This window comes from Perca fluviatilis, chromosome 2, assembly GCF_010015445.1.
Source record: "Perca fluviatilis chromosome 2, GENO_Pfluv_1.0, whole genome shotgun sequence".
NCBI classification, from domain to species: domain Eukaryota; kingdom Metazoa; phylum Chordata; class Actinopteri; order Perciformes; family Percidae; genus Perca; species Perca fluviatilis.
In genome coordinates, this window is record NC_053113.1 from 14,554,666 (window position 1) to 14,568,201 (window position 13,536).

Here is a 13,536-nt window from a genome sequence, read left to right on the forward strand (position 1 = left end):
TGACATTGGAAATTTATTGCTAAGTGCACAACCTGGTTTTATAAAAATGTGCTAAAAGAAGCATGATGTGTGCTCTGTACATGCTGAGTGAGGCATATCCCCATCAGTGAAGGATTACATGAGAAATGTTAAAGTGAAAGAGTAGCCTTGTCCTAAAAAAGTGTAGGAGGTGTTTTAGTTAGACATTCACAGACCACAACGTGCCTAAAACTAAGATCAAACTTTTCATTTATGTTTTCATGTGAGAAACTAAAACTGAATTTCTCAATGGTATTCATGTCCACAACACGCTAGGCGTGTTTTGGTTTTTGCTCATTTCGCAAAATGTTCTCTCCCCTTACCGTAATTAAAATACTCACACACACACACACACACACATACACATGCATGCACTGACAAGTGCAATAGACACACACCGCTCTCTGACAAGTGGAAACATCACATGTGGTTTCCTTTTGCTCACAAAAATCTTCCACTCCGACGTGATAATTTAACATCAATGTTTATTTCAAATTGTTAAAATATTTACAAATACAAATTTCACACGGTAAGTGCACTATTAAAAAAAACAAATACAAAACACAAGAACAAAATGTGTTGGTTTTATTCCTAAAACAAATCATAGAAGCTGAATTAATTCTTGAGTTGTGCAAAAAGCATTACACTTCAGATGAAAGATAAAAACTTGTCCTGAAATACAAGGCAATAAATTGCCCCTAATTTACTATGGAGATAAAAAAAAACAAAAAAAACAAACAGCAAATGTATGTATTGGGTCTACATGGCTTCCCTAAAACCAACACCACAACCACATCCCCTGACCCTCACCATCTAAAGACAACGCGCTGGCTGTAAATCCTGAGAGGGAGGAAAAAAACTGGTGTCATCACTCATACAGCCACTGATATTACTCATGGCTTTGACAGCATGGGAGGCTTCATAAAGGACAAACATTCAACCATGAACACAAAACAAGCATTGTATAAATCACGTGGGTTGAAAAAACAAACACGCAAAACCTGGAACGACAAGCGAAACTGATGGACGGTTTGTGTGAAACGGCTGACGATTCCAGCCTCTCAGTCAGTCAGAGGGGAGTTCCCCCAGGTCGGACTGTCCCTGTGGTTGTCTGCTGTCCTTTACAGTGCAACTGTCTCCAAAAAAAACAAACACCTGTAGCATTATCTTCCAGGAAACCCCCCAACAGCCACCTGTTTTCCATACCTGGGGATTTAGCACCTTTCACTGTGACCTCATAAGGAAGGTGATTTGGAAATGTCCCAGGCAATCGTTTGTATAAACAAAAGCGTTCTTCCGTCGAGGTCATTTTGGTCCTCGTGTCCTTTGGCATCCTTTATCCACCTGTTTTGGGGTTTTTATAAATCGTTTCGATCCTTTTCCATGTCAAACTGACACACTTTTATACATGTTTATCACTTCTTTACCGACCTGTCCCTCCAACAAATAAATTAATTCATTTCGAGACAGATGTTTTTACTACTGCAAGGGAAAAGTATATACACATAGAAAAGGATATCTTTATCTATATAAAGAAGTCCACGGTTGGTGCGTTCAACATGATGATGGTAGAGCTCGCAGGAGGAAAAGTGGACCGCAAAGGTCCCGTAAAATGACTTTAAATATTTTGTTCCAATTCTCCACATCCTTCTCGTCCCCCTTTTTTTTTTTTTATCTCCGTCAGGCTCTTCTCTGTGGCCTCAAACACATCTCTGTATATGTTTGAGGGGAGGCAGAGCATTGTGATCCATTTTTAGCTACACTTGCAGGACTTCACTATCATATTGGACAGCTGCTCCACCTGAAAGTGAAAATCAACAGTAATGTGATAAATCATGTAAATCAAGTGTTGCTTTCACCTAAAATGTTCTGTAAACATTTCACCTCCGAATGAAGGTTACTTGGCTGCGGTATAGATACCTTGTGTTGCCTGCCCACGTAGTAGAGGATTGGCAGGGGCTCCAGTGTTTGGGGAACACAGCAGGGCTGGGCAGAGGCTCCTGGGTTGTGATGCTTGTACAGGGCCAAAATCTGTAAACAGTTATATGAAAGAAAGACATGAAAACAAAGAAACTGATGATAACAGACAATAATAATACAGTTTGAGTTAGGAGAGCGCTTTTGTTCAAATCCACGTATAAGACACAAAGTGTTGCTTCTTGATTAGTCTTTGTATATTTAATTTAATATATGTAAATTAAACATTCCTTGATTGGTTAATACAACACTCCATGGTTATCCATTCGGTAGTTGTCGAGATATTTCAGTCTGGAAAAAAAGTGGTTTTGTTAACAGTCAAAGTGCTATATTATTTAAATTAGGCCTGCAACTAAGGATTTGTGTCTTTAACAATTAGAATGTTATTTGTAGGTTATTTTATCAAATTAATCAATTAATTGTTTAGTCTATAAAATGTCCGAAAATTGGGGGAAAATGTCTTCCAAATGTGTTTTCTGTCCGACCAACAGCAGCAAAATCTCACATTTGAGAAGCTGAAAGCACTGATGTTTGACCCATGGCGTTTCTCCACGGCATTGTATGACTTTTTTTTTGGTTTTCCATTGGCAAGGTTGTGGATAGTACCTGATATTTCTTTGTTACCACCTTGTTCGAGGTTCCAAGCGAGCTGAGCCGATACTACAAGGTGGAGTTAAAACACTGCAGGCCACTGACTGGCCAGAGAAAACCAGCACTAGCGCGACTCAGGACAATCCTGCGCTAAGCCGCCATTTTTGAATTGCCAAGCTACCGTCAATAGCGGTTGTACTTTTTTTTTTATTCACTCCACCCAGATTCTAAAAAAACATCACAGCCCACAAAACTATGCCGTACACTATGCCGTACAATTGACGGAGTGCAGAGGCTCCTTTGTTTGGTAGCCAATGAAATGACTGAAGATGAAGACAGAGCAGTTTCAAGCAACGGCGCTATGGTGATCAGCTGAGGATCCTGCCTACATGTACTATCTGCACTGGAAAACCAAATAGAGATAAGTACTGGTACCAAAAAAGTGAGTGGAGTGAGCAGAGCGGAGCCGTACCATGCAGTGGAAACACGCCATAAAATGATTAAACAGTTATCAGAATTGTTCATTTTCTGTCCACCAACTAATCGATGATCATTTCCGCACTAATTTAAACCACAAGCCGTGACTCTCATACAACACAGACTTAACCACTTCATGTGTTCCACATTCCTCATGGTAACCAGAGGGGGAGAAAATTAAGTTGTAAGAACGTTTTTTCAGTCTGAGCTGCCAAACCTCACACAGCACGCGGACTGCATACTGCAGTGAGATGTTGGACTATACCTGAGAATATTTGTTTTCAGCATTCCAGATGTAGGTGCAGGACCCCATGCAGTAGTTAGCATTGTAGCCTGTTGGCTTATGTATCCACTTCCAGCCCAGATCTTTCCTGAAGTCGATGTACAAGCTCCTCACGCAGCAGGTTTCTGACTGGCTGCATGAGAGAAAACAGGGAAAACCTATTTTTTGAAGTGTGTGATGAGACTGCATTGAGATTCTTTGAGCAGAGTTGCGGTGGAAGGTCCATTTTCAAAATCAGTCAGTTTTAATGCTGCACTAACAGTTTCAAATAAGTTTCAATGTAAGGTTACACATATCCCATTAAGTACAGCTAAAATGATTAGCAGATTAGCACGTGTTTGATTGACAGAAAACAGAACGTTTTGTTTTGTTCTGTTAAGTACATTTTCCTGATGACACAGATTCTTTGAGCATAGTTGCGGTGGAAGGTCCATTTTTAAGTCAGTTTTAATGCTGCACTAACAGTTTCAAATAAGTTTCAATGTAAGGTTACACATATCCCGTCAGTGTACAAATTTTAGCTGCATTTGGGAAGTCTTTCCCATCCTAAAAGAACTCCTAAGATTGATTGCGCAGTGCATTTTTCATGTCAATGAAATAAAATACAACAAAACAATTGTGATTTGTGTAGGATTGCTTACGCTGTACAGGTATCCTTTGGATCCGTGGAGCGCTTTTTGCGCGAGGTGAGGTGGCTGCTGCTGTTCTGAGGGATGGACATGGTCAGGATGTAGGGTGGTTGCTGCGTCATCGTTTGTAAGATCCCTGTGTCTCCCCTACCAGTCTCGATCCCAGAGATGGTAAAACTGAAGCCACTGTCGACGCTTGTCTCGCTGCATTCACAGAACAGCCGAAGTTGGAAACCCTGCTCATCCTCTGGTGAGACAGACATTTACAACATTGAGCAATTTAAAACTGGTTGGATTACTCTATCTGTGAAAGTAAATATCATCTGGAAATCGCATGAGGTTGCACTAAACAACTGGACTAGCCAGTGGTGGAATGTAACTAAGTACATTTACTCAAGTACTGTACTTAAGTACAACTTTTAAGTACTTGTACTTTACTTGAATCTTTTTTTCATGGCACTTTCTACTCTGCTACATTTCAGAGAGAAATATTTTACTTTTTACACCACTACATTAATCTGACAGTTTACGTGACTAGTTACTTTACAAATTAAGATTTTTGCACACAAAACACGTGTAGTTTATAAAATATGATGTTTTGATTATAAATTAAACTACCCAACAATATATAGGCCTACAAGTACAGCTAAAATGATTAGCAGATTAGCACGTGTTTGACTGACAGAACTGTTTTGATCATTTCCAGTTTCTAAAATGTAAGGATTTTTCTGTTAAGTACATTTTCCTGATGACACTTACATACTTTTACTTGAGTAACATTTTCAATGCAGGACTTTTACTTGTAACATAGTATTTTACCAGTGTGGTATTAGTACTTTTTTCCAAGTAAAGGATCTGAATACTTCTTCCACCACTGGACATAGGGGCATAGTGGTACCAGAGCAATAAACAAAGCTTGTTTATCTCACCGGTCCCTTGGAGCCAGTTCTGCAGCGTCTCAGTGACATCGAAGGACAGCCATTTGTCTTTCATCTTGTTGGTGATGAAGCGGGAAGCGAGGTAGCGGGCTGATGTTTCCAGACCTTGGTACAGTTCCACCCGCTGCTCAGAAGCTATCGTGGTTTTCTTGATGAGCATCCGTAGCTCCGCGCTGGTCAGCAGGCGGTAATCCCCCACACTTTGCCGAATCTCCGAGATGTTGAAGAACATCGGGATGTTTTTGGAGGACTTGGGGGTCGCTGTGTCATTTTTGGCTGTGGGATTTAAAATAATTACTTATTAGGAGATTTCAAAAAACCATGTCGGGCACTAATTAATCTTAAACACAGATGACGACTTTGGATGTATAAAGGCATATTAGAGAAACAAATGGAAAACAGATGTGTTACTGGCCTATCATATAATCTAGTGTCTTAAACCAACCTTATCCATACAGAAGGGGAACTACTTTGAATGGGAAATGAGATTTCAATGTTCTTCTTTTAAGCATTGTAACAGTTTGGTCTGCACTTTTTAACCTCTGAGGTCGAAGGGCATTTCTTTTTAAATTCACATTTTAAGGATATTTGCATATATCCGGAGACCCATGTGTTATATATCAAAATGTTCAGAACAAACTCAGCTTTCTGTGTAGTGAGGCCCAAATGTGTTCCAGAGCAATGTGTAGAGATAATTTAGCCCTAAAACTGAAAAAGTTGATGTTCGCTTTTTGACATTTCTCAAATCTCTTGTGAAAACATACCTAAACTCAATTGTTTTGTTGTTTGAAATGAGTTTACAAAAGTCTTGGGTTCACACAAGGAGTGTAATATATGAATAAAATAGTAAATAAATGTCTAAAATGAAATTTTGAAATAATGCTTTTTGAGTAGGAGTGTTGTCAAACATAGCTTGGACTCGCTGGTGTGTCTTTTGTTCTCAGAGGATTAAAGAGCTATTTATGATATTTTCTAGTCTTTTAGAATTTGTTATTTTATCAAAAATATTAAAGCAAAACTACACAGCACTTTCTAGCATATGTAGGAGAATATAAATATTGGATCAGGGCTCTTTGTCAGCAGATAGTACATGTTACAAAAATCAGAGGCGCACACAAGTACAATTGTGCTGTGTTTCCCTCTCAACTTTCATTCCCTATTTTCCTCCAGGTTCCTGATCACAGACCAATATTAGTGAGGATGAGAACAACAGGAGCAGTACCAAAAGGTTTTGGTATAAGGCAAATCCATTTGGTAGTCATGGAGGGTTGGTGGAGCTCTGGTGTGTTTTTGATATTTGGCAGGCCACAATAACAGTCTACACAGGAAACTCACTTTACTGCAAGATCTTTTGGCACAAGAATGTACGCTTTTTGAACTTATCTAATGGGACATTGAGACAAATGGGTGCTCTAAAAGAATAATGGTAATAATGGTCATGACGTTCAAAGAATGAGGTCCAGTTGAAGTCCAAGTTCAGATTCTTTTAGATGTGAACGCTATTCTGCATTTGCACTGTATTAAAAAGTATTTACTTTACTATATTTTGCAAATTTTATGCATACACTCTACAATGTACTACATAATGTAACACTGGGATTTTTGTTACTGTTTTTCATAACTAAACTTTAGAATTCTGTACACACACTAATAAAATTGAATAACCCAATTCACAGTGTTTCTCAATTATCTTAACTGCAGCCAAACACTCATCTATTCCAGCTGCTGTAAAGTTGACCATAGAGAGTGTTTTGTTTTCTTACAGTTTTCCCACATCACGACAGCAGGGACATTCCCCTTGCAGAGGCTGATAGAAAACAGAGCCAAGCTACTGGAGCCTTTAACACCATAAATCTACCAACGTTACATTACGAAGGATTAAGTCGGACAGAGACGTGCAAAGATAAGTGGAAGATGGAAGGAAGATGATAGAGAGTGAATCACCGTGTAGAAAGAGAGAGTGAGAGGAGGTGTAGAAGGAAGGGGGTTGTAACAGGCAAAGAAAACAGCAAAGTGAAGAATGCACTCGTATGAATATAAGTCACAGTTGTGAGCGGTGAAAGGCTGCGAGTGGGGGTGCAGAGAAATTGGAGATGTGTATCAATGGAGCCAGGTCTGGCGCAGGCCCAGGCCTTCTACTCTGCCTCAGCCTGCCAAAGCCGGGAACCTCTGCTCTTAAGTCCGGGAATTACTCTGTGACAGGAGCTACAACCCAGCCTTGCATACTTGCAATCCAGGCTGTACCAGGATCCTCCATGCCACAGCTGCTTGTGTATCATTTACCAGTATCACCATCTGTGTTGCTGCTTGGGTAGTGTTTCACCCCTTGTATTGAAGCCAGACTGAAACTGAAAAAGAGCTTGCATGCAGTGTAAAAGGAAATGAGATGACATTTTACTGGCCCCACCCAGAGCACAGTCAAATGTTTAGTTGTAAGCGCTTGAATTGAAACATGGAGTGTCACAACAGTGTACAGTATGCGAAGAGCGGTGAACTGGCAATGACGTACCAAGCAACACCAAGCACGGACAGTCATCGTCTCTGGCTAGTTTTAAGTAAACTAAGATAAATGTGTAAATGTGTTAAGGGTTAGAAGTGTTTACGAAACAGGAAATTAAGTCACTTCCCCTAAAGAGCATATTGGCTACAGTACCACAATTACGGTAAAGCTTTATCCTCATTTCTACTTTCCAATTTACTCAGCGTGCATCTTCTCCCTATCACTGAACAGCTCATCCGATCAAAACACAGCATTTTTAAATGACAAAGTGTAAAATGACTTCTCAATGCTCGGCTGAGAAAAGGCCTTGCTCTTCCTGCTGAGGGTAAAGATAGATAGCACCCTGTCCTGCGTACTAACATGGGTGTGGGGGGGGATTTGTGTGTTGAATCAGGGCCTATCTGCAGGTAAGCCGGGGACAGCTGTTGTGACAGGTAGGGAGACGACTCTGTAATTACCAGTGGGAGGAACCAGATTCCAGCAACAGGCTAAATACCTGCCTCTTCATACGCTCAGTTCCACCCTCCCACAGCACATTCGTCAATGTCTAGTTTCCTCACCTTACCCTATTTCACACATACTGTCCGACCCCTTTTGCTACTCTTCATCACAGGGCGGCAGCAGCTTCATTTACTCTTGAATATAATAATTACTCAGTGAGCAATGAACTCATTTCACTCCTGAACGGCCGAAAGTGGCTGCTTTCCAAAAGGGGAAAAGAGTTCTTTCTGTAAACGAGCGGAATTACATTTGGACATTTACCATGTCAAATGGGAGAGGTGAATTTCTGTGGGCTTCAAGGGGGGGGGGGGTGGGGTTGACTGCTAATTTACTGAATAAATCTAGCCTTATCCGCCACACAATTACCATGATGGAGGCTAAAACTATTAAGTTCTAAAATGCTCTGCACACAAATATGCATCCCTGTAGGCTGTTTTGGGGTATCAGGAAAGCGCGAGTCGTCCAAAAAAAAGAAACCACAAATTGAAGTGACGAATAGTATTTGTTAATAAACAGTCCTCTGTCTTTTACTTCTCACTGAAGAGCAGAAGCGGGATTGTCTCACACACCCTATTGTGTGTGTGTGTATTTTTAAATAATTGCAAAACACTTCTTGCTAGGCCTACACACGTACATTCATACACTTGGGTTTCCCAGTGAATAGAGGTTGAGTCTGTTTTAAGGAGATGTGCTGAGGGTTAAGAAAGTAGATGGGTGTTCTCTGGCATTCCATAGAGGTAGGAAACACATGCTCCCCATGGGCACCGCTTGCACCGGACCTGAGTCACTCAAGATCTCAGTGGCCATCAGCCTGCCTTCCTTCCTGCCAAGCTGCCCCGTCACAAACACGCTGCAAACACACTAATAATAAGCTCAGGAAACCCAACAGAGAGAGACAGAGAGAGAGAGAGAGACGGAAGGAGAGAGAGACGGGTAATCATGGGCAGAGAGATATGGGAATGAAATGGAAAATGGTCAGGGAGAAGGAGATATGATGGAGAACAAGTGACAGGATAAGCAAGGGAGAACCCAATGCTCAAGTTACAGGAAACCCCCAATCCCTGAGGGACAGACGGAGAAAAAAAAAGAGAAAACAAAAGAGAGAGAATGAGACAGGGTGAGGGTGAAGGAGTGCATTTCATGTTTTCTCACTTTTTTTTTCCATAATTCCCTCCTTTTCTTCGGTTTTGCACTAAGCAGAACAAAATCATGCCCCTTTATTTTGAAAGTCCCTTTGTTCTGCACACTCCTGAGCACGGTCCATCCACTCAAGTCTTTCTTTTGAAGTGGTGGATAAAAGAGGGATAGTGTGGATGCCTGCCTGATAGGGTGAGGAGTATAGGCATGTAGAGAACAATGGAGCAAAGAAACCAAACAAAAAAAAAGATCTGTTTATCATAATTGTTTGGGAGTCATTGCACAATTACAGCCAAAAACCATTTGGCTGAACAAAAAGTGTATTTAGGCTAGCCAAACAAACAGCGCTAATAAAGCAGTAAAAATGCCAAAGACACCACGAAAGCAACACACAACATCAGACCAGATGCAACACACAGTCCTGCTAACTTGTAACGCCTGTGATCTCTGAACTCCTCAGGCTGCCTGAAGATGTTGGGTGGAGATCAGAAGGGGTACACATGTTGAGGGAATTTATGGACAAGATTGGAACTGACACCAGCCATCGGGCAAATGCTGATTAACTTGGGCAAGCGGGTAAAAGCCAACCCCCAGATTCAGGGCATGGGCACACATGCGCGAATGCAGGAGAGTGACCATTGAGAAGATATTCGTGCTAAATGTGTGCAGTGCAGTATGTGACGCACACGTAAATCAGTTTGCTGGTTTGTAGTCAGTTTGAGTTGTTGCGAGAGTTGTTTTGTGAAATATGTTATTGGTACATTTTCCATTTTCTTCTACATTAAATGACTGTCTCCCAACTCACTGCCAGCCTGGCAGTCATGGCCAATATCATACAATACTGGCTGGTCAATACAGCAACAATCTCCATCTTGGCTCCCTAAGAATACTACAGCCAATGACAGGTCAGGTGGGATTAACCACACACACTTCTTAGCTTTTCGTTGAGGCTGCGACTTCGCCGTTCGCAGTTCAAAGAACTCCATGCGATGCGAATTTGCTTTGGCACTGGATACGGAGAATGTAGAATAGAATGGAAGTGAATTGGAGGTGAATATTTGCCAACGTAAATTTTGCGCATGTGTGACCGTGCCCTCACTCTCATTTTGGAACGAGCTTTAGCCTCGCTTCATTTGCAGTATATTTTCGAAGCTTTCTATTAGATGGGTGCTTACGATGGTTGCTATTTTTATTTTTATTTGTTATAGAGGTTAACGCCCAGAAACGTCCTGAACTCAGCAAAATGAGAACATACAGGCAGAGGACAGGGTCTCTGCAGATACAGACACCACCATATGAGATGGATTATTTCTCTATAAGTCTATACATTGTTTTATAGGAAAACCTATACCCATTATGCTGAATTGGGGTGGATGACATATTGACTTTGAACGACAAAATGCCTTAGACCTTATTTTTTGATACATTTGTATACAGTAGTTTTGTTTCAAAGGGCATCTGCTAATGCTTGCTCTTGAGGGAATTACTGTAATTGTTGGGGTTTTGGAATTTATAGAGTGTGGTCTAGACCTACTCTATCTGTAAAGTGTCTCGAGATAACTCTGTTATGATTTGATACTATAAATAAAATTGAATTGAATTGAACCTGTTATTTTCCCAGATTTCCTTGTTAATGTTAGCTCTGATGAAAAATGGAAACAGTTATCCCCGGGATCTTTGCTTTCATGTGTGTGTGACTTAAGCGGTGTGCACCAAGTGCCTGTAAATGTTGGAGCATAAATCACACTCCTACTTTGACTTGACATTCTTAGTGCTGTAGTTAAGCCATCAGCAATTGCCCCCATTCTTGACAATGGGCGTCCATGTGCGCACATGACTGATGTAGTTCTGTTATGAGTTATTTGATACTCACCGGTCATGTTGAACTTGTGCAGCACCTTGGCGAAGTACTCCTCCTCCTCCTGTTCAGTTGAGATGCGTGTCTGTTCCACGGTCTGCTGCTCCCTCAGCATCTCCTTTGTGCTGTTGTAGAGGGACAGCAGGGGGGTAGGGATCTCCTCCTCATCTCCTGCCTGATCTGGCTCTTTCGGCAAACGCAGTTTGCTGAGGATCTGGCTCCTGATGGCCTCGATGCGCTTTTTCTTCACCATCTCCAGGTCCAGCGTCTTACATGTAGACATGCCACTTACGTTGCCCACCGTGTACACAGCCATGAGCATCAAGAGCGCCAGCTTCATGGTGCCAACCTAACTGCTTGCAACCTCTTATGCGCTTTGGTTCTTAGCAAATCCTCCCTCACCTTTTCTTTCGCTGCCTTTCCTCCAACCGAGGATGCTTAGGGAACAGTGAATCCCTCTGTGGAGAGGTGTGAGTGACGCAAGGTGTTGACACACAGCAGAACAATTAAAGCAGTGTGGAGAGTCCTCAAAGTTCGGGACTGTTGGTGCCACCGCTGTCGCTGCTGCTGTGAAAACCACCTAACACTTGTGTCTTCTTTGCATAGAAGCAGTCGGAGAGAATCCCAGTGGGCAGACAGACGTCGAGTGATGAGCCAGCCTCTGACTCAGCCACACAGGTAACACAATGACGTCCCAGACGTTGATATGAGTCCAATGCGGAGCTGTCAAATGCTAACAGAGCCCGGCCAAACATGTACACAGACAGTGCCGCCAAGACTCAGAAGATACTCAGTGAGTTCAAAAACATCTACCAACACTCAAATACTAAACAGAGCGGGTTTTGTACTCACAGACCAACTTGTGATATGATTTCAAGCCTCCACCCACAATATTAAATAAAATCCTGTCTTACTCAAAGCAAGTAAACCTCCATGTGTCAGCTCAAGGCTGTGTTGCTCACCAGGCAGTCTCTCTTTATATGCCCCGAGAGACGAGTGAATGGGAAGGGATCTGTACAACACTCAGCAAAATGAAGAGTGGTTCTGGCAGAACCCAACGTGCTTCCTATCTTTTCAGCTGACACTGCTTCCTGTCCTCCTTGACCCACAAGGCCTCTTCACCGATGATTCAGAACTGACCTATACATGGATGTGTCAAACAGGCCCTCTCTAAATGTCTCTGAGAAAGAAATAATAGCAAAGATACGTCCCGTGCTTAAAGTGGAATAATGGGCTTCCTATTTCTCTGTTTTTTTTTTAAGTTTGATCAGATGACCCCAGGGGCTTTGAGTCAACCCAGAGCTAATCAAATATCCACGGTGCAAAGAAAGTATATTGTAGTATTTAAAAATCTCTAACTTATTCTACACCAGTTCACAAACCTACATGTATGCAATCAAGCCATCAAGAAATGTCCCCACATGAAAAAAGCTCTGATAAACTTTCCGTTCTGACTACCTCTTTTTAGCAATAACAGCATGTGATCTGTGTACAGCTGCAGTTCACCAGAGAATGCTTTCAACGCCGCCGACTCATGCCTACTTTACACACAGAGCAGCTGTCTCTGTAACACAATGATGTGATCTCAGTGTATCGAGCCAGAGATGGAAACAGCTCAAGCGAGGGATGCTATCAGAAGATAAAAAATACAGCAATGTCTGTCAATCAAACACTGTCCTCTTGTAACAAAATGTTAAGTTTGACACACCTTCTCTCTAAATAAGTAGCATCCAGACCCAGCAGCAGCAACAACAGCAGGAGTAACAGTCCCTCTTAGATCACAGTGTTTTGAGAATCAGATTGTAGTCTTGTCTCTTCCCTCTATCCTTCCATCGGTATCACCTCGGTTATGCCCTCTGCAGCTTCTTCACACCTCCCTTCTTGAGTCTCCTCTGACACAACTCCCTATTTGCACCTCTATTTAACACCCTGTCTCTCTCCCTTTCTCCCTGTGCGCTCCCTCTCTCCTGGTGCTTGTCAGAGCTTGCTGGTGACAAAGTGATTTGTGGGAGCTCCAAGCTCTGCTAACTTCTCTCTCTCTCTCTCTCTCTCTCTCTCTAAGTCTTTTTTTTCTGGTTCCTGTTACTCGTCTAATAGAGCGAGGAGCTCTCCGCCCAGGAAATGAGGGTAACGGACGCAGTGTAAAACATCTGCTGTTCAACAGAGCTCTGCTGCCTGCCTTCTGTCCACATCAGGAAGCCAGGAGCTGAACACGCTGAATGACTGACTGAAGCACCAGCTCTCTCACACTCTGGCCCTGTCTGCCACTGAGACAGTGATGACTGACATGTCAACAAGCCCTGCATGGCACTAGTGTCCCACCAACTGACCGCCACATTTACCTGGTGGCTGCGAAGGTGAATGCCTGCCAGGCCAAAGAACTGAGCTACAGCATGTCTAAAAGTAGAGCGGTGAATTTCAAGGGATGGAGAGCCAACAGGGCTGGACTGTGTGGTGCCCTGACCTACGTCTGGGTGCTTTTTAGAGGGCAGATTGTGTATTTTCAAAAGGAAATCTAGACTAAAACAAAACAGCGATGGTTTCAATAATATCGTCTCTGTCTGCGGGATGATTCATCTGGGAAGTAAAGATAGTAAATTGCCATAGTTCAGTCTTTGGTCTTGGAT

General features: G+C 42.2%; 1 protein-coding gene across 1 annotated transcript; it reads right to left on the reverse strand.

The window, feature by feature from the left end:
- Nucleotides 1-1,735: 1,735 nt before the first annotated feature.
- tgfb1a (transforming growth factor, beta 1a) lies at nt 1,736-13,243 on the reverse strand. Its single transcript, XM_039789595.1, has 6 exons — nt 10,925-13,243; nt 4,905-5,189; nt 3,988-4,222; nt 3,329-3,479; nt 1,939-2,049; nt 1,736-1,819 (listed from the first exon to the last, which is right to left on the reverse strand). Exons 1-6 carry the CDS (start codon nt 11,247-11,249, stop codon nt 1,772-1,774), a joined length of 1,155 nt encoding a protein of 384 aa, XP_039645529.1. The 5' UTR covers nt 11,250-13,243; the 3' UTR covers nt 1,736-1,771.
- Between the last annotated feature and the right edge of the window lie 293 nt (nt 13,244-13,536).

Bases quoted from the DNA above. Each gene is read 5' to 3' on its own strand.
- tgfb1a (XM_039789595.1), bottom strand. From the start codon at position 11,249: ATGAAGCTGGCGCTCTTGATGCTCATGGCTGTGTACACGGTGGGCAAC. The intron at 5,190-10,924 runs GTGAGTATCAAA...TAAATCCCACAG, and splicing joins GCACAAGTTCAACATGACCG to CCAAAAATGACACAGCGACC. The intron at 2,050-3,328 runs GTATAGTCCAAC...AACTGTTTACAG, and splicing joins CTGAAAACAAATATTCTCAG to ATTTTGGCCCTGTACAAGCA.